Source organism: Triturus cristatus, chromosome 5_1 (assembly GCF_964204655.1).
Source record: "Triturus cristatus chromosome 5_1, aTriCri1.1, whole genome shotgun sequence".
NCBI classification, from domain to species: Eukaryota; Metazoa; Chordata; class Amphibia; order Caudata; family Salamandridae; genus Triturus; species Triturus cristatus.
In genome coordinates this window covers 527,683,049-527,707,513 of record NC_140587.1, presented here as the reverse complement: position 1 = coordinate 527,707,513, position 24,465 = coordinate 527,683,049, and the positions used below count along the sequence as shown (strand labels likewise).

Here is a 24,465-nt window from a genome sequence, read left to right as displayed (position 1 = left end):
CCAACTGTGTGCAATTTGCTGTAATTAAGACATGAAAGGGTACTAAATATTCAGATTAAAAGAACCACGATGGAGCATGATAGGAAATCAAGGTGTGGCATGGAGCCAGTAAGAACCAGTCACTAATGAATAAGAAATTTTAATTGATTTGAAGCGTAAACCAATGAAGTTGCTATGTAAATACAGCTAATTAAAATTAATCAACCTGCTGTTGATGGCGCAGGCTTTGTTCATTCAAGGGGTTTCTACTGTGAAAGCTACAGGGCTGTTCCGCTTTGAATAATGATGTAGCCAAAATGAAACAAAATGCTAATCACCGGATTTGTGTACAACAAGGCCAGGCTGCTTGTGATCAGGCAATAATGTACCGGTCCCCAGGGCCTGCAGGGTGGCAGCGGCCTTCACCACAGGCCTGCGATGGAAGGAGTGTTCCCTGATTGGGTGGAAGGGAGATGGTTGCCACTGGAATAAAATACGATAATCTCTGTGAGGGAGACCCCTCGCTGTGCGAAGCCCTTTAACGAATGGAAGCAAAACAAACTGTACTTTTGATGAACCATATTTAAATAATTACTTGGGATCTCGTTATGCAATATTGATCGGTGTGTTTATTTTAATCTTTGACACACCAACCAAGTTTACCTTTGATCTGTTGCTAGTAATGTGCTGATTTCAATGTTAAATCTTTTTATATGCCCTATGCTTTCCTGTTCTCACCCCATAGTCCTTTCATTTTTTTTTAAACGTTTTGATTGAAACTTGACTGAAAAGTGACACTGTTACTAATGAAGTGCTTTGTAATCCACTTTTATTCTATAGCTTAAAATTGGGATGCTCAGTTCACAAAACAAACCATTAAAGGTCATGTCGAAATGTTTTTATTTTTTTCCTTTGCCTTTATCTCCACAGGCAGTGAGAAAAAGAGACGACCTTCTGAGGAAATCCGAAGCTGACCTCCTGCAGGCCAGAGAAGGCATCAAAGCCAAAGTGTCCGAGGTGGAGCACCTGGACAGCGTGGTCCGGAATCTGAAAGCAGGCCTCCATGACACCCAGAAGGAGAAGGCGCAAAAGGAGAAAGAAAACATGGCGCTGACGCACGAGATCCAACAGCTCACTCAAGACCTGCAGAACATCCATAGACAGTACAGAGAGACAGGTAATGCAGCACTGTGGGGAGGCACGCAGGGCGGCGCCATCTTGTTCAAGTGACAAAGCAGACATGTTGAGTACTCTGCGCGCAGGCCGCTCAATGCTTCTAAATGAACACAAATGGTATAATAAGTCCACACTGATCATCCTACTGTTGATGGAATAAAATGCACTTGTCTCACCTAAGCGGAACTGAAGGATTTGTGTTTTTCTTTAGGTAGTGCCACGTTTGTGTGCTACTCTCTGGTGTAAATTGGATATTTATGGTGGCGGTAATGAAAAGTAGTTGAGTCTTTCCAGCATTTCTAGCCTACACTAATTTAACCTTGGAATTATTTTTCAACCGCCTTTTTTTTTTTAACCTGGTTTAGGCTTTTTGAATGTCTACATTTGCACTTTGTCACCAGTGTGTCGACAAAGCTAACGCACACTTCAGTACAGAAATGTGACAGCAGATGTGACCAAATGCAGAAGAGAAAATAATAGATTTATTTTCCATCGGATGAGCTGCATCAGAAAGAAGCATGTAACGATAGATGTGACCAAAGGCAGAGGCAGAGAGCTGAAATATAAAGAGTTTTGTTTCCACCGGAGAAACTGCACATGAAGCAAAAACGCATTGGTGGACGACGTTGTGCATGGTATTTGCTGGGCTGAGCATTGTTGTGGGAAAGTTTTTAGAGACCAGCTTCTGTGCCATCACCAAATAAAATATTGATGAAGCCATTTAGACTACTCACACCAGCCTCTGTCAACGCTTAATTTCCTCCCTCTCTAGGCAACGGTTGCCATATACGCGTTTCGGTTATCAAAATCCCCAGAGGCCTGTTGCAAATTCTTTTTCAATACAACCAGATCATTGCAGATAATTGTATTACAGAGTGTATTGATCCGAAATCGTTGTGCACCGGAAACATCTGGAAAAACATGCTCATAGCTCCCCGCTAGTGGTTCGTACATCATACGCGCACCGCCTTTTGTGCGCATCACCTGTAAGAAAAGCAAGGTGGAAACATCAGAGAAATTACCTCTTTACAAGGTTCTATTGATCACTTTAAATCAAAGAGGGATGTTTGACATAAGATTACCTGCCAGTTTGAACATTAGGTACACTGTGTTATAGCCTGGGGCAGTTGTAAGTCTGCCAAAGGGATTGTAAATAAAGCATGCAGCTGCGAGTGCCTCTGGCCTGGGATCAACCGAGGCTCAAGTCCAAAGCATAGGTAAACTTGGAGCCGTTTAACCCTTCGCAGCCGGCTTGCAGGGATTGGCAGCAGTTTTTAAGGCACTTCAGATGAGCCATAGGCATGCGCTGAAAGGAGCGCGCAAAGGCTCATTTGCGTTGAAATCCGATTTTTCTCTTCACCTCTCCAAGTTCAATTCAATCAAATCCACATTCCCCTCGTATGTGACTTGGAACGTGTTCAGGGCAGGAGATGAGAAGCCATGGGAAGCCTTAGACACTGGTTCCCTTTTCACTGCTGATATTTCAACATCTGCATTTTGGGGGGAAGGGATGTTGCCTCGCCTGCATGAAATATACAAGCACAGCAAATACAATAAAATGACAGAGCGCCTAAAACATTTATGCCTTTGCACTTTCAAGCTGAAAACGTCGCCTGGGAACCTTGGTGATTTATCATGTGATTACAGTAACTTATTGGATAATAGTAGATTTTTTTTTCTTTTCTTTACCAAGATTTGTTTATGTGCCGCCTGCACGCCTTATGTTGGATTTTGAAAGCAGGTTTGCAAAACGTTGTTTGAATTCGATCCCTACGTTTAGGCCATGTGTTCAAGCCATTCAAGAGTTGATTCATTCTTTCTCTAAAATAAATTATATGTGGTTGGGTTTGTGATAAAGATAGATGAGGTTACATAATTGGTTCAACAGACATGTTGACAACCACAAACTAGCATTCATTTCTGCATTCATTCTTTTTTTTAAAAAAAACAATAGAACCATGATGCCCATTGAGTTGTTGCAATGCTGCAATTTAATCCGAAAATAGCATCCTTGGATGTCCTCTGTGCTCATGAAAGAGAGCACAAACATGGTCAACTGGCAACAGAATGTTGCCTCCAGGGCATGCCCTGCCAGATCAATGATTCACTCATTCAGTCATTCATTCACCTAGTGCATGCAGTTTCTTCTCAGGGTCCCTTTGTGATCGCGTTTCTAGTTGCCATTTCAAGCTGTTCATTTTGTGGATCTGCCACTTACCTCTGTACTAACTGGACAACACAGTCAGCTTAGTGGCTGGAGCTGATTGATTGGAAAAGCTTCTTGGCACACCCACCTTATTTTATTTATTTGTATGTTTGTGGGTTTTTTGTAGTGCTAACATGGTGCAAAGGTGTTACAATTAAAAGATCAGGGTATGAGTCAAACATTAAAACACACAATGCAAGTGAACACGGGAGCTTTACAAACACCGAAACATATTGACAGAAGCATGTATGGCCAGGACGAAGAGCATGGGGTGCAGACAAGAGGCAGGATACACAGAGAGTGCACGGAAGCAGGCTCGGGAGCTGCAGAGGGCAAACCCTGAAGGACATGGGAGTGAGCTACTAGTAGCTGAAGACTGTAAACAAGTACTGGGGGCAAGTATGGAAGTTTGTGGCATAGGGAGCAATGGGATCCGGTTACAGGCACTCTGAGACTGTAAACAAACACCTTAGGAGCATTGATTGTAAGTGTATGGCGTGTGGGCTATGGGATCTAGCTGTAGGGAGAGGCAATGGGATCTGGCTGTGGGGGGAGACAATGGGATCTGGCTGTAGGGACTCCGAGACCATAAATGAACACCGAAGGGGCAGTGATTAGAAATGTATGGCATAGGGACAATGGTATTGACTGTAGGGGCTCTCAGACTATAAACAATCACCGTAGGGGGCAATGATTGTACGTGTATGGTGTAGGGAGCAAAGGGATCTGGCTGTAGGGACTCTGAGACTATAAACAAACACCGCAGGAGAAAAGATTGTAAATGTATGGCGTAGGGAGCAATGGGATCTGGCTGTAGGGGCTCTCAGACTATAAACAAGCACCGCAGGAGAAAAGATTGTAAATGTATGGCGTAGGGAGCAATGGGATCTGGCTGTAGGGGCTCTCAGACTATCAACAAGCACCGTAAGGGCAATGATTGTAAGTGTATGGTGTAGGGAGCAAAGGGATCTGGCTGTAGGGACTCTGAGACTATAAACAAACACCGCAGGAGAAAAGATTGTAAATGTATGGCGTAGGGAGCAATGGGATCTGGCTGAAGGCGCTCTCAGACTATAAACAAGCACCGTAAGGGCAATGATTGTAAGTGTATGGCGTAGGGAGCAATGGGATCTGGCTGTAGGCGCTTTGAGATTGTAAATAAACACCTTAGGAGCAATGATAGTAAGGTGTAAGGTGTAGGGAGTGGCAATGGGATCTGGCAGTAGGGACTCTGAGACTATAAATAAACACCGAAGGGGCAGTGATTAGAAGTGTATGGCATAGGGGCAATGGTATCGACTGTAGGGATTCTGAGACAATAAACAAGCACCGCAGGAGAAAAGATTGTAAGTGTATGGCACAGGGAGCAATGGGATCTGGCTACGGGGACTCTGAACTAGGATAAGGTAACAAACCAAAGGAGGTGGCACTTAGGTTGCAGCAGCATAGCAGGTCAATGGGTGAGGCGGGGACGAGGGCATTGAAGAAGGACAAAGGATGAAGAGGGAAGGAGAGAAGTATAATCGCATTTTGATTGTCATTTGTAAATTGAGTATACACGGGCTTGTATCCCCTTTAAATATGTCATAATATTTTTAAGAAACAAATGTTTTTTGGTATTCGTTAAATATGAAATCTCTTATTTTAAGTAATTCGAACTGCTTTACTGGAATCAGATGATACTGTCACGAGATTTTTGGAGTTCTAATTTAGGGCCTTTAAGCCTTCTGCAAAATAAGTATTATAAGTACGTTTTCGATGGTGCTTGTTTAGTCCTTCAGAGATCAACTTTAAAATATAAAAAAAAGTATAATCGATGCATATGTTGTTAAAAGAAGCAGGCCAGGATGAAAAGAGCTGGGTCTGAGAGCCAAGGGAGGGCAGCGGCCACCGTTTGGGCTTTCCAGGGTGCCCTGTTATCTGTATTTAAATGCAGCATGGGAGTGCATGTGCTTCTCTTCGAGGGAGGGGGTGGTCACGCCTGCAGTGTCCTATCACCAGGTTAGTGTCTGTGGCACTCGTGTGCCCGCTGTGGGTGCTGCTCCCGCTGAAGCAGGCTGCAGGCCTACATTAAAACAACTGTATTTCATGGTTCACCAAATTACACCTATTTTTGAAAGTCGCCGCAGTCTAAAAATGTAGAGTCCGTGTGTACTTGTCCATGGTGTACTTGGCCATCGAGCAGCGGGAGACATATCACTGCTCTCAGGTGAATGCCGTTTCCTTTTCATTTGGAAGAAAGCACCATACATTATAGAAATGTGTTCTGTATGCAGAGCAGCGCGCACATGATTTGAAATGTATGTATACATTTTTGTTTGGAGGCACGATCAGCCAAGAACAAAGGAAAATGTCTTTGTCTCTTAAATCCGGGATTTTTTTGTATTATTATTTTCACAGAGCAGTCTAGCAGATCTGAGCTGTGGGTCTCTGTGGGCTAATGAAAGAGCGCCATCTATAGGCTGTCCTTGGGAATGGAACTACTCCAGCACCGAAGATGCTGTAAGGCTATGTGGAAGGAAATGTTACAGGGGAAAAGTATTGGACTGGAAAGGAGATAGATCGATAGACAGCTGCCTACCTAAATGAAATTACATCGAGACTCTAAAGCCATTAATTGCTACTTGGGATATAGGTTCACATATATGTATTTGCGAGCGATGAATTGGTGTCGACTTTATTTATTTTTAGCTGTGCTCAGATATACCCCTGGAAATTAAAATATATATTATATGTTTTGGCGAAATGCACCTTAAGATACAACCCCAGGAGGGTGTCACCGGAAGACAATGTCATGATGGCGGTAAAACGCTCGGCCACGAGCGCTCACAGCAAAGTAATGGTGGTTTGGTGCAATGTATCTTTTTTTTTTGCTTTACACTTCGCAGCCCAAGAAGTTGCCAGTCAAGATGAAAAACTTCTTCTAATGGAATCCAGCTTGAAAGCAACTCAAGAGCAGCTCAGCGAGCGAATAGCCGAAACAGTTCGCCAAGAACAGAGCAGCAGAAAATCGCAGATGGAAATGAAGACGCTGAGAGACCGACTCGCCGCTTCTGAGGAGGAGATGGGGGCATACAAGTGAGTGCACTCTTTTTAAACAGCCCTGCACAAAGTTTCAAGCAGAATGGTGGGCGCTAGAGCAGGCGGTTTCCAAGCCCTCCACCGTCCCATTGGTGTTCTCTTCAAGTTCATCAGTCGAGGCATAAACTCTGAGCAGCACCGCCTTGCATTCTGAAAGGAGGATGCTTTTAGCTGCTCAGAAAAGCCCGGGCGCGCTTTGAGGCGCTGTGGGGTTGCACACCGCGGCCCAGAGTGTCTAATGAGAACGGTGTCACGTTTCTCTCTCTCCACAGATTGCCGCTGTTGCGGCTTAGCTGTGAATCAGAAATCCCATCTTCCTCCTTAAGTCCAAAGGTTACACATGGCTCTTATTGTCTTCCTCTCCCTGTTCAAGGGATGGCCGGGGGCTACATTAAATTAAATAGTGCATAGTGTAAAGCTTGCTCTTTGGGGGCGCGTCGCAAGAGGTACTGGAGCTTAAAGGAGAACTCTTCTGTGACAAACTGGCAACATTAGTGGAATCTGTTTCTTTATCAGTGTGTTTTTTAAATTTGTGCTACCTTCCTCTTAGCCCTTGCATGAAGGCAGTAGTCACACATACACACTTGCTTGGAAACATCCATTAGCTTGTCAGTGGGCATTGTGCCATGTTTATGTGATAATGTGTGAGCTATGAAAATGAGGGCCCCTAGCTGAAAATGTGTTTATTCTTTGTCAGCTGCGAGCATATTGGAATAGCAGAATGATTAATCTTGTAGAATTGTCATGTCGAATTAGAAACATTTCTTGTGATCAAAAAGCATTTTTTCACAGAAACGTTAAAGCTGGGTCGGCTTAGATCTGGCCAGGCTGTGCAAGGGCTGAATTAACGTTTAATTTACCAAATTGAAGGCCAAATATGGTAATAATTACTGTGTTACGTTAAGACAGGCACAGTTTCCTAGGGCTTTGCTCTGCCAATGCAACGAGAGGCATTGACTATACAAACTCAACATGGTGCAGGCGCGGCTCAATATTAGACGTTTGCAGATGGAAGTTTCAAGGAAAGTATTTGTACCTTAAGAAGGGGAAATGCAGGTTCTATTGTGTATTTGATAAGTTGGGTATAAACTTGCATCACACTGAACCACGCGTTAAGGGATTAGTTGGGTAAAATAAATGGGCCTTTGTGAAAAATTATCTATCTCTAATCGCTGGATCACAACAACAAAAAAAAATAATTAACAACAAGCTTCCAAACTAATGTGTTAAATTGCTATATGACATTCATTCGTGAAGCTGTGCAATCATGACGAAACTAAAAAACAATATAAGCAGTGGCATATTATGTGTTTTGTTAGATAAAAACTCTGCAGTCAAGTAGGCGGTTGGTCCATGGCTCCATGACTTGTTTCTACCTCTGTGCAGGCAGCTCCTGGCCATCTAAATCTGGGCCTTCTTCTTCAGTAGGACAACGCAGGGAAAAGGGAGGCTATCTGTTCTAAAGCAGCAGCTTTGGGACCTGGAGACCCAGGTCCGAATCTTGTGTCTGGCACGTGTCTGAAAAAGTGGGGTTCAGGGCAAATCACTTTGTACTGCTGTGGTTAAACTGTAAATATATAAAATGTGATGGAAACATCTCAACTTGAATGCCTTTGTTCAATTCAGAAACGTGTAATTCCCCATTGATGTGCAATGCTCCGTTTGTGCTACGTAAAATACAGATACATACGTGTTACAGCAATGAGGTTGAGGAAAAAAGAATTTTGTAAGAAACAATCACTAATGTCCATGACAAGCCGACCCTACTTGATGACGTTTCGGTGTATGCACCTGAGGGCCAGTAAAATGCTGCAAAGTGGCTTCTCTCACAAGCCTGTGCCTTTCAAAACATTTAAGTAAAAGAACACTTAAATTCGAAATTTTGTGAAATGGTCATTAGATTTGCAGTGTACTCGGACTGCTATGGCAGCCTAGATTCTGTTCACTTTGATTAGCTGGGGCAAAGGAAAAAAAGCCATGGAGCAGAGACGGGATTTCACACAGCAGTGCTGTAATATGCAGTTCATTACCAGCAGTGGCAGGAGGCTAAAGTGGGATTATGTTAATAGGTTCAGGACCGCTCTCCATTCACTGCTCTGATTATAATTATGTGCACAGGGATATTTACAAAACAAATCTGCCTCTGAATTTGCAAACTAGTGTACAGCTTTATGTGTCTAATCTAGTGTTTTCTAAACAGGCTCATTCAGTCCCAGAATGTCTCAATTGAACTATATAAAAAGTAAACCGGTGGAAAAAGCACATCCTTTCTGTTTATCTAATGGTCTGAAATGATTCGTGGTAAAATGACGCCATCACTCACCTGGAGAAACAAATATCCCTTCTCTGGCGTTGTTAAATATAGAAAAACGCCCAAAAATTCACCTGTATAATAAAATGGCAAAGTCAGTTTCACAAGGTGTGTAACTCACATGCTTACCTACAAGTGACAGGAACAAAATGACGCTACTTGCTCTTGCGACTTGCATGTCTCGGCGGAATAATTCACCATAAAAACATCCTTATGTATCAGCTTGGGTCTTATAAGTCTTTTAGTGGTGATAGTAGGGTATCCACCCCCCTATAAAAAACAAAAGAGATAAGCAAACCTTTTAAAAAAAACACTACAACCTTTTTCAAAGCCTTCCAAAATATCCCCAACCTGTCACAAACAACTGTTAGCTCAGAAGCATGGTTTGTGGTTTCATAAAAACAGTCTATATTGAATCTAAATCCCTGGAGCGCAGTTTTGCAATGTTAGCACATACAAGAGATCCACTAGGTCTTTCTGTCTCATGGTTTCTTCTGCCTTCTCGATAATGAACACCGCTAAATATAAAGCATCAAACATAAAAGGGGGAGAGAAGCAGAATGAAAGCCTGTTACACTTGAAAGATTTGTCCAGGATCTCCGGTGGGAGCCTGGAAATCGCAATAATTTGTAGTATCGATTGTGTGAACCTATGCAGCTGGGACCCCCGGTGAACAGACAGGAATAGACATATTATTGATTAACTTTTACCGGGCTATCTTCAAGGCTCTGCTGCAACATCATTTTCACTTGCAAGCTATTTGCTCCTGTATCATGAAGCCGGAGTGCGTCTCTCAACATTTACCCACTTATCCCCACAATCTATACGTTTCGGTCTATATGTCAGGTCTGCGCGTATGGATGCATGCAGCATGATCTCTCGCGCGCCACACAATGCGGACTGCCATCCTGTCTCTGCTCTAAAGTTGAAATGCTCTGCATGGCCGTGCTTGGAAAACTTCCTGAACTCAATATTCTGGTAGCTACATTATAATTACCTTTCCTCTGTCTGCCCATTATTAATTGCTTAGGGCTTTACTGTACTCGGTAAGGCATGTTCCCATAGGAAGCCATTACTAAATAGGGCCCTCAGTGTTGTCTGCTTTGACATTTCTTGCATCCACAATAATCATTAAAAATAGCTTGCCCCACATTGTTTTACAGCCCTATTCACTAAGGTATTTTGCCACAGGCAGAAAGTAGGAAAAAAGCCATTACTGGAGAGGCGCATTGATGATTAGTGGGCTTTAATTAAAAAATAGAAAAATGCAGTGAGACATAAGAGCAGAACATTTCAGCTAAATGAAGACTGATCATGGGGCTATCAGACTATGGATTATTCGATTGGTTGACTGTTTTTATCCGAGTCAAAATCAAGTGCAATTAGTCTTTAATTTAAAAAAAAAAAACATCCTTGCAATTTGAGTTAAAAATGGCTTTAATTCGCCAGCATCAATTAATGTCGGTGTAAGATTCATATTCGAGACAGCAATCCTTTTAAATACACACGGCCAAATGTAGGTTAGCTCGGCCATTATAACAAACACGTGTTACCCAAATGCAGCCGATGCCGTGAGTGGATGCAGAGATTAGAAATGGCCCGTGGCGACTGCTCAGGTTGTCAATTAGAAAACTTTATTTAATGAGTAGATGCCATGGGTTTTGGGCCACTATTCACAAAGGGGTTTTTTGTGCCCAGGGCAAAGACCAAGATTGAATAGCACCCATATGAATTAATGATATTTCCTTTGGAACTCTTCCCGTGTTCAGTAATGTAAAAAGCGTGTAAACAAAGATGGCAAAGGAGTTCATTTGTAATCTGGGAACATATTCTTGGCAAAAAAATGGAAAATGGTACGTTTGTGGCATCTTAAAAATTACATGTAGCATAAGATGAAAAAGAAAACTGTGAAAAAAAAATGCAATTTGATTTAGCTAATGCAAACTTTACCTCTTTGCAATGCAGAGAAATGCTTGAAAAGCTGAAGGTCGAGTTAACAGCATCCAAGAGCGAGCAGCAGAGCCGGCTTCACGAGGCTCTCCTCCGCGAGCAGAGCGGCCAGAGGTCCGAGGCGGAGCTGGCCTCCGCCCGGGAGGCTGCCAGGAGCCTGCAGCAACAGGTCCATTCACTTTACCGATGCAACACATGTGTGTGTGTGTGTGAATCAGCTGCTTATCAAAGTGTGGCGTCCCTGAGTACACTGTGGCAGCGTTTGTGTTGCGAGGCATTTTTCCTTTGTTAAATGTGACTCAAGTATTCTTTTTAAGCATTTTGCAAAAGTTTCATTCTCTTTGCTGCTCAGTGTTAAACCTGAGTGCAAGCGGGATACTGACAAAACATCTGTGCAGAAATATACAAGTGTGTGTTACTGCTTCTCTTGCCGACTGTAATACAATATGCATTTGGCCTACAAGAGACCTGAGGAATGATCACCAACTCCAGAATTTCCAAAGTGGCCGGACGGCTGTTCATGAAGACTCTGTGTTTACTTCAGATGTTAGTGTTTCTTCGCTTGGAAGTGTTGGGTTTTGCACAGCAGTTGCCATGAGAACTGAGCTTTAAATGTGTTGATTGTATTCAAATCAGAAAAAGGATATTTCATAAAAAGGCCGCAGAAATAAAAGTACTTCTGAACCCCTATTGGCGAGCTCAGATAATATTTTTACATGCAAAATCTCAAGTTATCTGAACACTTCTATTCTCCTGCCACAGAGTGCTAGATTCATGACTGACTTCTGTTATGGAGATGGGCTATAGGCATCAGGGAGTCAAACTTTGAAGGTTATTCTTGTCCAAAGGAAGTAGTAATGAGAGCCTCCCTGGCCTCAGTGACATTGCTATATGCTGGACGACCTGTCACTAAACGCAAGCAATCATTTGCAATCTTCTGAAGATCTACATATAAATGGCATAGTAAACATGACACGCAACAGCAACCTTGCCAGACTGGTAATCATAAAATGCAGAACTAAGATGGGATATAATATATTTTTCCCTTATTCTCCCAGCAACTGGCATATAGCCCCAGTCCATACCCATTAGGCCCCATCCTTTCTTCCCTTAATTCAAGAAGTTGAAAATACATCTCTTGAAGTAACACCTTCTCACAGAGTAATCATCTGGCTCCCAGGCCACCTCTGAAGGACTGTTTCTTCTCTGCCGCACACCCCTGCACCCACCTAACAGCAATGCCAATCTACTCTCCCATCACTCAATATTAACCACATTACAGCGACCCTCCTCTCCCTATCTAAATACTCCACCTTTGCCTCTGTATTCTCCCCTCACCTCCTTCTCCTAACTTCCATTTGTATCTAGAGCTTCCTTACTTTGTAGCTTGTGTCAAGCTATAAAAGTCGCCTACATACATATATCTATGTGAACAATCACACTCTGAATACACGATCAAGCGTTGTGCACTAGGGAAAAAGTGCTACTAGGACAGTACACTGTAAAGCTGTAAAATACAAGAATATGTCCTGTCTTCCCTATGGAGATAATTTAAGGGACCTTGGAGAACCCATAGGCAAATGGTACCACCAAACGTGTTATCATAACAGGGGAGAAATCAGTTGTATTATTATCCAATTTCTATAGGAGATAGGAGGAGGGGAAGATCAATAGGGGAGAGGAGTTGGCCTAACGGCTAGGGCGATCGACCTCGAATCTGGGGAACCGAGTTCGAGTCTCAGCAATGACACTGAATGTCCTGTGATTCTGGGCAAATCACTTAATCTTCCCGTGCCTAACAAAAATTAATGTGTCCTCATGTAACACAACTGGTGCTATGTATAGTGCTCTGATACCCAATACTGGGTCAAGTTCGCACTACATAAACTCCGTTAAAAAAAGGTCATTAAGGTTTCTAAAAGTGCTAATCTCTGACTGACAATGCAAACAGACATACAAAGCTATGAAAGAAAAGATTGCATCCTACTGAACTGGTTCTGTCACTTAAAAAAGTGGTAAGTGAAGATTACCTGCACCGAGACACGCTCAAAGCAAGGACAATTTAACACAGCAGTGATACACGGCCAGCCATGTTGAAGGCTGCCAACCAAACCAAAAGTATCAGCTGGCAAAGGAAGATCATCATTCCTGAGACATTAGTCATCCCTTCCATCTAAGGGCCCGATTCCGTTATTTGGCAGTGCAGGAGTGGGCGGTACACAATCGCTGCTCCCCTGTGCTGCCGGGACTTGCCACTGCCTGCCTGCCAGATTATGACTTAAACGTGGTCTGGCGGGTGGGCGGCGGGACAGTCCCATGGTGGTGCCTCTTTCAAAGGCAGCAGTGCCTTTGAAAAAGGCACCGCAATGGAACCTCACAGCAAGGTTCCTGCACGGCATGGACTTGAAAGTCCATGCCGGGCAGGAACAGGTGTGCATGTACACCTGGGGGCACATGTTATGCCCCCTGTGTACATCCATATGTGGAGGAGGTACGGGGTGCCCTGTAGGGCCACCATTTATTTCCTCTCCGCCATGGTGTACATGGAGGAGGAACCTCCATGACACCACCGGCGGAAAGGAAACTCATAATATGCTTGGCGGGAAGCATATTGCAGCCTCCTGACTGCCGCGCCATCACCAGGGAATGGTGGTTCCCTGGTGGCAGTCCCAGGGCGGTCAGACCATCCAACTTGTAATGGGGCGGTCAGACCGCCGATGCAGTGGTGGGTGGACCGCCACTGCTGTGCCCCTGAGGGTCTGGCAGTCCTCAGTCTGCCAGACTCGTAATCGGTGTCTAAGAGTGGAGCAGAAATCTGACTGAACCATTGCAACAGTTTGTTTTGACCAACATGGTAATGGATTTTATGAGGTGCATTATGAAAGAACACATGCAGGATATAATACATATATTGAACACAATGGAGCAATGTTATAAAGAGGTGCTACCACAATTACATTAAACATCTGAGACTTGCTTTTTTGAGGGATTGTGTACAGTCAATAGTTTTATTCCAAAGAGGCTTCTCTTTACACCCCACAGCCTTCAACAGTTAGATATGTTTGCCAATCTCTTTTTTTATATTGTGAATTAGTGATTTTCTAGACACCAAATATTGCTTGGACAATGCTCCCGAGTGCCTCAAGAAAAAAAGGGAAATGCGTTAAAGAGAAAGATGAACACAGAAAGCAGCAAGATAAGAAAAAAAATCATGTAATATTCTCAGCACCTGGAATGTTGCTGTATTAAACTCACCTTTTCTGTATGGTTACCCAATTTTTTTTGCCTTTTCCTGGAACCTATTTTACTGTTTTTATGACTCTGTGGGCCACATTTATGAAAATATCATTTTGCGATTAACAAATAACGATGTTGAAGAAATCGCTATTTGGTAATCGCAAAATGTGATGTAAGAAAACAGGCAGTAAATAGCAATTTCCTACTTGCGATTTCTTAAAAATTGCAAACGCAATTAGGGCATTGCTATTTGTAATTGCAACTCCATTTATCCCTATGGGTCTCAAGGGCCATAGATGGGAATGATCTTACATTAGCTAAAATGTGATTATCTAATTGGTAATCGCAAATTAGGTAATGCAAATGCAAGGGTGTCCGGGGTCCTAAGTCTCCCCTGAAGCGCCCCTAAAATAAAAAGTCGCAGATGTAGGGCACACACGGGCCCTATGGACATCTGTTTGGTACATGGCACTTTGAAAAATGCACTTTTGTGCATTTTTCAAAGTTTACACATTTTTACCATCAACTTGAAGTTGATGGTAATAGCATTTACTAAAAAATGCACAGTTTGCATTTAGGAAAGGCTTCTTAAATGTGCATTAGGGATTTGCACATTGCTATTCCCTGTTTGATTTTGCAATTAAGTAATCGCTAAAAATTGTGATTACCTAAATTGCGAATGCCAAAGCCTCTCAACATAAGGAAAGGCCATTTTGAATTCGAACACGGCTGACTTTTGCAATTCGCTCCGTTTGCGAAAGCTAAATAGTTTCATACATCGGGCACTTTGTGCTTTACCACTGCTAAACATTGTTAAACCTCCCTACACCCCTTCCCTCCCAAAAAATGACGTGTTTTACATTGGCACTTGGGCCTGTTTACCTTCCATAAAAGTAAATTCTAAATGTTCCCTAATATGCACAAAACACATGAAAGTTTCTTTGTCAGATGTAGGCTGCATTGTTTATTTACACCACACACATATCGGACAATAGTATATGTCTTCCGGGAGCACTGCTGTGCTCTGGCTGGACTGCAGTTTCAGTGCCCTGCAGTAATGCGTGGCTGAAGACAATGGTATTAATCTGATCCCAGGTAGGGCAGGGGTAGTCTTAATTGCTAGTCACTTAGCAGGGATTAACCATCTCAGATGGGTGTGCGACAGCTAACAAAACAAAGGGCAACTTTACTACTCCTTCTTTTCAATTGAAGATGTCAAAGAAGGGTTCTTCTCTTCACCCGGGATACTCCTCGCCAACCTGGCTTCAGTCACAGTAGGGGCGAAAACCAGTCTTGACAATGTCAGGTGGAAGGAGAGCTAATCAAAATAGGGGAATGGCCAAGGAACTGAAGACAGCCTTCTCTGGTGAGAGCTGGCTTCTGCCATTTTGAAAAAGGGTAATTATTCACTAAGGGAAAGAAGTGCTGCAAAAGGAGGGTAAGATACTGTAAGAAAATGGTTAGGATTGGGTGGTAGAGCTTTTCCAATCATTGGGCAGTGCACAGGATATACCAGGCATTTACGTCAACCACCCCCTCCTAAAACCATTCCAGGGAATGGGAAGACTCAATTTTAAGAAGAAGGCTCTAAATCCTGGCGTCTGTTAGAAGAAGAGGACTCACGTTAGGACTCAAGGTCTCCTGAATCCTGCTGAAACCCAGGGACTGGAAGTGCTCTCCAAGGGTCAAGAGGTTGGTCTGCTGTTTGTAGGCTTCAGGGATACAAAAAAATGGGAGGACTCCTGATTCTAAGAGGGCTTAGCTGGACCATGCAGAAGTCCTGGTGGAGTGAGACCTGGCGCCTAGAAGTCTATCCTGTAGAACTAGGGGCTGTAGGACTGACCAGGGGGAACTTTTTCTAGCACTTGGAAAAAGTTGGGAATTACTCATTTATTTAATCTCTGGAGGACTGGGACAAGGTGCTGAGGTTTGCTGAGAGAGGTTGCTCCCAAGGCAATCAGGAAAACTAGATATTTCTGACTCCAAGCTTTTTGCCATGCTGAAAACTAGGTTAGAGGGACCTTGCATGTAAGGTATCTGGGCTTGTGGAACTCTGCCCATCTATGGCTTGCCCCACTGGAGGATTTTGTTTTCCAAAAAAATGACTGTGCTGATGTAAATCCTTGGACCAAGGGTGAGGCAGCAAATGTATCCAATCCACAAAGTTACATCGGTGACTATGAAATCTAAGTGTGTCTCACTTGGAGCTTTTGATGCCAAAACCAATGGCTTCTACAGAAACAGGTCAATGAGAAATCTGACTTTGAGTTACCCTTACTAGCCACAGCCTTGGACCTTGCCCTGCTGAAAGAGCTTGACTTCTTTTTCAGAGACCAAGTCCAAAGGTAAAATCGTTGACCAGGATGATCTTCTTGGTATACCCTATCTCCATTCAGTCGTGGTCAATCTGTAATTGCATTTATGTTCTGGTTAATGATGAACAATAATATTTGATTGTCACCTTACTTTTTCTCGGTGCTTTTAGCCTCTAAATTTTAATAAAGATCATATCTGGGGCCCCCTAAACTTGTTTTATATGATCTTTGTGACTTTGTGCTTGTTACATCTTTATATATTTTTCTCAGTTACTTTGGAAATGTTATTGTGATTTGTTCTTTATTTTGAAATGTGTTTGTGTTGCTTGAACATAACACACTGTTCTCTGGGGACTGCCTGTTGTTTATGTCGTAGCGGCCAGGGGACTCAGAACTGTATTTTGACTTGACCACAGTACCCCTCTCCTAAACTAATAACCCAATCATGACAGCTGCATTCCAGTTCCTGTTGTACAGACCAAGAGTGTAATATCCTTAATATCCTCTACTAAGACAAATTTAATTGCCCTAATGCAGACATCATAAGTTGTTCCACCAGGAGCGGCACACCTAAGCCTTTTGACAGGTAATTGAAATCACAGTCACACTAGATAGCCCATTTATTTGGGGCTTATCTGATGGAATAGAAGTGTCTTCAGCTCGCTTCTGGATTTCATGTGGTTTTGTTTTTGTCTAGGGACTAGGGTTCAAGGATTTTGCACCTGGTGGATTTATATCTACTGTTTGTATTCTTATGCTGTTCATATGTGCTGTTGGATTTTGCTCCTTCTGATTTTGCATGGATAGCATCACGGGGCATATCATCAAGCCCCGGAGATAAAATTATAGCAGCTTTAGCGTCCGTTTTCAGACGGAAAGCGGCAATAATTTTATCGCCTAATCAGCAAGGTCACACTATCGCGTGAATCCTTGCATTATTGCCCTTTTCCCTAACGCCCATCTTTGCATCTCTAATGAGATGCAAAGCGGGCATTCCTGCCCTGACATAACTAAAGTAATGTCGCTAAGTGACATTTCTCCACTTATCAATGGGCACGCTAACCTGCAGAGCGACAAGCAAAGTAGTGATAACCTCTGTTATGGCTACTTTCCTTATGCCTGCTTCAAAACTGACTTAGCCATGATATCCTATGTAAGGTGGATATCATGGCTAGGTATACCTTGCCCTATCAGCAAGCTTTCGCCAAACCTTGTGCGATTATCGCTGTATTTCCAGCGATAATCGCACAATTGCCAGCTTGCGCTCTGAATTTTATCGCTTTGAAAATAAGCGTTGCTGATAACACGCTATCTCCGCAATAAAATCAGAGTTGGCCGGCAATAATTATCCTCGCGCTAAGAGCGCTGAGCGATAATTATCGCATGGCCTTGATGATATGCCCCCACATTTCCAAATGCTCATAAAATGCTAAATTTGCAAGCCTTCTTTTGGGTTGAAAGTAACACATTTTTCCATAGACTATGCCCACCTTGCAGCATGAAAGTGACATACAATAAACTCATCACACTCAATGGCAACATTCCAGATTACACAGGTGTTGTGAGTGACCACTTGAAACTGTGCCTCCTTAGCAGTGACATAATCTGATCTCCCATTTGAAGTGAAACATGTTCCCTTGTGAGTGCGACTACCTAGGCACCGCCTTTTCTCAAGAAATCTGCATGTGTGTGTGAAATGACAACCATGCACTTTCATAAATTAATACATTCACAAAATACCCAGATGAAATGCATCATATCTCAGCGTTCAAAGACATTTTTGAAATGAGTAACATTGTGCCACAACTGCATAATTCCCCTACGAAAACACTAATCCTGCTAGTACTGCAGACAGCTGTAGTCTCCTCCCTACCTGAATACGGGGAAACTCTAATGTTTTTTTTTACATTTTCATGCCGAGCAATTCACCTAGAGATTCATGAAAAAAGTGTGTGAGACTAGAGTTCAAGAACAAAAAGATCATTACTGTACCTCATTCCAGGTAGCCGTCAAACTGAATACAGCTTTGGAAGTGAGGTGAAGTGAGATTTGATGCTAATTCCGCCATTACCAGTAGGACATTTCCACCGAATGCGAGAGGCGCTGAGTGCGCCCGGCTCTAACCCCCGCGCGCTCTTCAGCGGCTGCAAAACTGGAAAGAAAAAACAGAGCAAGAGAAACAGGTTGAATCAAACAAGTAGAGCACAGATTGGCTGAACTAGGATTGATTTCAAGATAATGCTGTGTAGGAATCCCCGTTTATTGATCCACGTTAAAGCCCATGCACAGCACTTAAAAAGATAAAGTAAGCTAGGTCAGATAATCAAACCATTTAAATAGTAAAAACAGCAACTGCCACTGTACACGGTTAAAATAAATCCATAATACAAATTGCTTTAGCAGAATGTGGATGAGCAGCTGATCTCCCTATTGAACTGGTGTGCCGCTCGGTGACCACACCGGGAGCAGATGGGAGGGGTGGCTGCCGATCAATAACCGACTGAGATGTTACAGGAATCGGAAACATGCCAAAGGGAGTTACCCTTGTGGAGACGTCACGGGGAAGTCTTGGCCCCCATGGTTTATGGTGCTTTCCACACAGTTATGATGCAAGCAACGCCAACTCGTGTATTTACATCGGCTTAACACGGGCACACGTTGCTGGGAGGCAGCACATTCCCACTGAAGCTCAACCTTTCCAGAATAAAATGTATTTGAAAAGCTTACACCACTATTCAACATACCTGGAACACGATTTGATCCCAGGCAAAGTCAGCAGTGTAATAATGTATCCTCGCGTTTTGAGTGAATTTCCAACTTTTGAGGAATTCTATAAGTACTTCTTGAGATTTTGAGGGTGTTCGAGATTGCCAAGCGTGCTCACATGCATATCCCTTCCACCGCAGAAATATTTCACTGGACTTACTTACGCGTGCAGGAAAGAGCGATGCTGAAGTTGAACACTGTAATTTCTTTGATTTTTCATGGGAAAATGTTGTTTCCCCAGGAAAATCCGTTTCCTCTACATCTCCATCAATTTAGGAGGTTGTCCCTCCCCTTTGACATCGGCAAATAGATTTACTGCTGCCCATGACGGGGGCAGATCAACAACCATTTCCAGAATGGGAAACTATTTCTAAAAAGATTTGACACGGCCAACAAACATGCATGTTTACATTTAATGAAATGTCACCGTACTGATAACGTTTCTGTGCGGGCAAATCCCAGTTACAAGGGGAGAATCCCACTATTAATGATTCTGTGAACCAGAAAAAGTTTCTGTGTGTGTAAATAATATTTAGGTACGGAGGACATTAAAGATTCTGCAAACGGAGAACAGGTGTTGCACCTGCAAATGTCTAAATCTGAATATTTAAATTTCACTTTGATAGTGAGGCCGTTTGAAAGTATTATTAACGTAAGAGAACATTAATTATAAATGTTTCACATAATTGTACACTATTATTTGTAAAAAAGAGATGTAGGCACATTTTTTAGAAGAAAAACAACATTGATTTACTACCAAAAGCAAATTTATTGTATCAATTAATTAATGTATTAAAATAATACATTTGTGAGAAAAGGTAATATGTTTTCAATAAGTTGGGCAGAAAGAAAACAGACTAAATTCATGAGTGTAGTGAAACAAACCTACCTTTTTCATGACTTGCAAATCAGATTGTTACAGAATGTTCCCCTTTGATACACAATAATTATATTTAATTGTTTCAACCTCTGAAATCTTGTTTACCATGATGTCCCCTTTCGGTTTAGTTGATCATCTTGGTCTGATAAGTGTCAGCAAAAGCTCAGTGCTGCACTTCCAGGCACAACAGTGTGAGGACTTAAATGCAGTTCCAGGGAGAATTATTAAAACAAAATCGTTTCAGAGATACTATAAGTGCGGTCAAAAGAATGTGACTTTGGGGCTTTGAATGCAACAAATCAAATGTGGTATCAGTGCCTGCGTTTGTGAAACAAATATCCTCCTGGAATGTTTGCTTTCTGAAATGGAGTTATACAGCTTTTAGAACATTAGAGTGACCTGGTTTGTGTTTTGGATACGTTCTCTAAGTCATTAGAAGCAGGGCAATATGGTCTTCGCCCAAATGGTCTGCTGCTGTGTGAATCTGCCTGCTATGAACTGCAGAAGGTGGTGCAGTACAGTGCTGTACACTTTTTATTTTTTAAATGTGCAGGTTTGAGTCCCACATTATTTGTGTGAATTGGTCATTTTAATGATGCATTTGGACGTAGTTGATGAACTAATGATGTTGTATTTAAAATGATTTAATCATCACATTTAGAAGTGTGATTAATAATGTAGTATAGGCATGCCACATTTTGTGTACAAGACCTCATTTATTTTAAATGGAGGCTGATTTCTGGTGTTCTGCTCATCTTGCTCCTGATCATCCACCCACCCCCAATCAGGAACCAGCTGCTCTCCCCCAGGTTCTGCATAACATAGAGCACTTTGACATAAGAGAGCTGCTGTATTAGAAAGCAACTTTGTATCATTTTGAAGGATTTATGCTAGAAGTTCTGACAACAGGCATGCATAAGAATAGAATTCTGTGAACTATTGTTTAAGAAATGTTTCATATTATGTTGTAAATCTTTGGAGTTCAGTTCGTGAGGAAGGAAGCAGAAGATTTATCTTACCTTAAGAAAAGGGTTAGTCTTAAGAATCATTTAGAAGTGGTTTTTAATTTGCCAATGTGACTTAACCATGATCATACCATGCTGAATTTGCACTTTTATTAATTGATATGCATACATTGTGTATAAAATACCTTGCATTAGAAGGATCTGGTGCAAATTGTCATTTTCCTCCTGAGACTCTAATTGTTTCTATATTTTCCTCAATTAGAATGCTATCCGTACTCTTTATGAGTTTGGCACTTAGAATTTTGAGAGATTGAATTGAGTAGCAAGTGTTTTTTTATGATTTAAGATTCTGTTTCTGCATCTGAGACTTTATGGCAAAGTATGTTTTTTCTCTGTAATGCCTGATGATCTGGGATCACCTCCTAAAGTATTCAAGGAAGTAAGAAACCCCGGATTTACCATGGACTCTAAGCTATAAATAAATGCCCAAGTAAATGCCCAAGTGCATAAATTATCGAGATCAAACTTCATTACAATATAAAGCTCTGCATCCTAGTATCACAGTTCTAGGATTTCCACACAATGTCCAAGCCACTATCTCTCTTGTACCGTCTAAACATGATTACTCCAATGGCCTCTACCATGGATCACCTCGATTATCTATGAAGAGGCTGCCACAAATTCAAAACTCTGCTGCCAGACTACTACATGTGAAGCCACAAGCCCACATCTCCCCTGCCATAAGGTTCCTATTTTGGTTACTAGTTGCCAGAAGACTCACTTCAAGCTGTGTTGTATCACCCACAAAGCAATACATGGAACAGGACCACTTTTCATCAGGAAAAAAAGCTCAGAATACATCTGCTCCAGATTGGTGCCCGGCTCAAAATCCCAGCATAGAAGAAAAAAACCATGGGTGGAATATCTTTCTCTGTACAAGAAGCCAAACTATGGAATTCATTGCCCCCAAACATAGGATCCAGAGATTACCATCTTATCTTAAGAAGAGTACTCAATTGCTGGCTCTTCCCTACATGAACACCAAATTCAAAATATGAATGTACAGCAATAGTATGCTCAAGGCACCACTGGTGCATATACATGTGTTTGTATACATGTAAACTTTGACTATATGTATGTATTCAGATATGTGCATTTCTTTGTGCAAACGCACATATTAGTTATGGATAAAAAGAATATATATATATTCACTGACAAAAACATAGGTTTCAGGGGCGTTATAGTTAGTTGGACATTTCACTCATACAAAACCTTTGAAATTCCCCCTTTATAGTTAGTTCAGCTAACTATAACTTGCGTGCCCGCAATGCACTGCTGATGACGTCACATATTACATCACTCGTGACATGGTCAGTGACATCACTCAAGACATCACTGATGACATCACTGATGACATCACTGATGACATCATCCAGTGAATGTGTGTTTGTCTGAAAATTAAATATGTTTTATATATGTATATCTCAAGGTCGATGGAAGAATAAATGGGTATATAAGTGTCTCAATGGATGATTTTTTTGTGAAAAATTGATTGTATAACTTACTGATTAAGTGTATCTTAGTGAATACATGGTTTAGTGAGTAATGTTAAAATATATAAATATCTGTATCAGTCTCTCACTTTGTGTATAAGTGGCTGCATGGGTTGGTGAATAGCTATATGAGTGTCTATATAGGTTATTATTTGTTTTTTTGAGTATCAGTATGAGTGTCTGAGTGTCTGTATGGTTCGGTGGGGGGGATTGCGGAGTGCATAAAGGCATGAATGAGTGACTCACTGCTTGTATGTGTTGAAGACAGCATGTGTGCAGGACTGTATGGGTGGATGAGTGTGTGTATGGGTGTGTAAGTGAGTGAATGACTGTTTCAATAGTGTCTTTATGGGTAACTACATACGTTTTAAACTAGTATATGTGAGTATTGGTGTATATAAGTGAGTATATGTGAGAGTGAGAGATTGGAAGAGTTCCTGTTTAAATTAGTATGTGTTTCTATAAGTAATTGCTCAAGAGAGTAAGTATGTGTAAGTTTCTGTAGCAGTAAGTGTGGTGGTGTGTGTATAACTGTATATGCAATTTAATGGATGTTTGATACTTTGTTTGCATGTGTGACTATGTGTGTGAGTAACTGAATGGATGAGTGTCATTGTGTAACAGGATGTATAGGTGTATGAGTACATATGATGAGTGAGTACATGTATGAGTGACTGTATAGGACTGTTGTTGAATGAGTGGATGTGTGTGTGGATCTTGGAATTACTAAATAGGTGTGTTGTAAGTGGTATTGGTATGTCCATTGTTTTGAAAATGATAGTTTCTATTTTTGTGTGTGTATCAAAGGTTATATTAGGGTGAGAGGAGGTCTGCCACTCTATCACATGGATGATGTCATCAGTGATGTCATCAGTGATGTTATTTGAGATGACATCAGTGATGTCATGAGTGATGTCACTGACCATGTCATGAGTGATGTAATATGTGACGTCATCAGCAGTGCATTGCGGGCACGCAAGTTATAGTTAGCGGAACGAACTATAACGGGGGAATTTCAAAGATTTGTACGAGTGAAATGGCCAGCTAACTATAACGCCCCTGAAGCCTATGGTTTTCTCAGTGAATTTCTAAGGTTTTTTTAAATGCTAATTCCTAACTATAACGTGCCTGAAACTTATGGTTTTTTCAGTGAATTTCAAAGGTTTTTTTATATGCTAATTTGTAACTATAACGTGCCTGAAATCTATGGTTTTTTCAGTTAATTTCTAAGGTTTTTAAAATGCTAGTTTCTAATTATGCCTACAGAGGTAGGACATGTGAAGAAAGAAGAAAAAACACGCAGAAAGACGAAAAAGAAATACAGAAAGAAGCAACAGAAGCCCTCAAAGACGAAGAAAAGTGCAGGAAGAAGGAAGACGTGCAGCAAGAACAAACAGAGGAGCAGAAAGAGGCCATGTTGCAAAATCATCCTGTACCCTCAACTTTTTCAGATGGGTACTGGTGGTAACTGACTCTGACTAACCAGTTCTAGAGCCAGTGCTATGCTAAATGACACTTAGAATACAGTTAAATCAACTACATAGACTAGGGAACACTATTCGTTGGGGTACCCCTGTGATTACCATGTCCTCCTCTGTAAGACCCTAGTACATAATAGGGCAGGGGGATTAAAACTACTTCTTAAAATGCACCACAGGGCGCGTTTTCACACTGGTGAAGGGAGGAGGGGACTGAGCTGACGTGTGCAAACACGCCCTGTGGCTGTTTTAATTTAGTCGATAAAGTCCCCTTGAATCCTGAGTATCCCTTGGGTCCAACTAGCCCACCAGATACCAACAGTAAGCACCGTTGCAGAGAGCTGTAAAAAGGGGCACGTCCTGGACCACCTCTCTGAAACGCAGCGCAGTGGCGCTTACTGGAAGCACGTGGGGGCTAGTTGGCCCCCAGGGGCCCTCAGGATTGAAGGGGAATTATTTCACCAACTTAAAACGTGCCACAGGGCGTGTTTGCACACGTCACCTCAGGCCCCGCCCCCTCCCTTCACCACTGTGTAAACGCGCCCTGTGGCCGTTTTAAGTTGGGAGA

The 24,465-nt window shown here is 42.1% G+C and overlaps 1 protein-coding gene across 4 annotated transcripts in view; it reads left to right on the top strand.

Moving 5' to 3' along the window:
- The window catches only part of LOC146831152 (uncharacterized), a 1,851,363-nt gene that overhangs the window by 887,640 nt on the left and 939,258 nt on the right, over positions 1-24,465 (top strand). For all 4 annotated transcript variants that reach the window (XM_085605390.1, XM_085605389.1, XM_085605391.1 and 1 more), the window contains 3 exons: positions 910-1,156; positions 6,250-6,439; positions 10,719-10,872. In XM_085605390.1, coding sequence (XP_085461516.1) covers positions 910-1,156; positions 6,250-6,439; positions 10,719-10,872 — 591 coding nt within the window. The remainder of the gene's footprint in view (positions 1-909; positions 1,157-6,249; positions 6,440-10,718; positions 10,873-24,465) is intronic.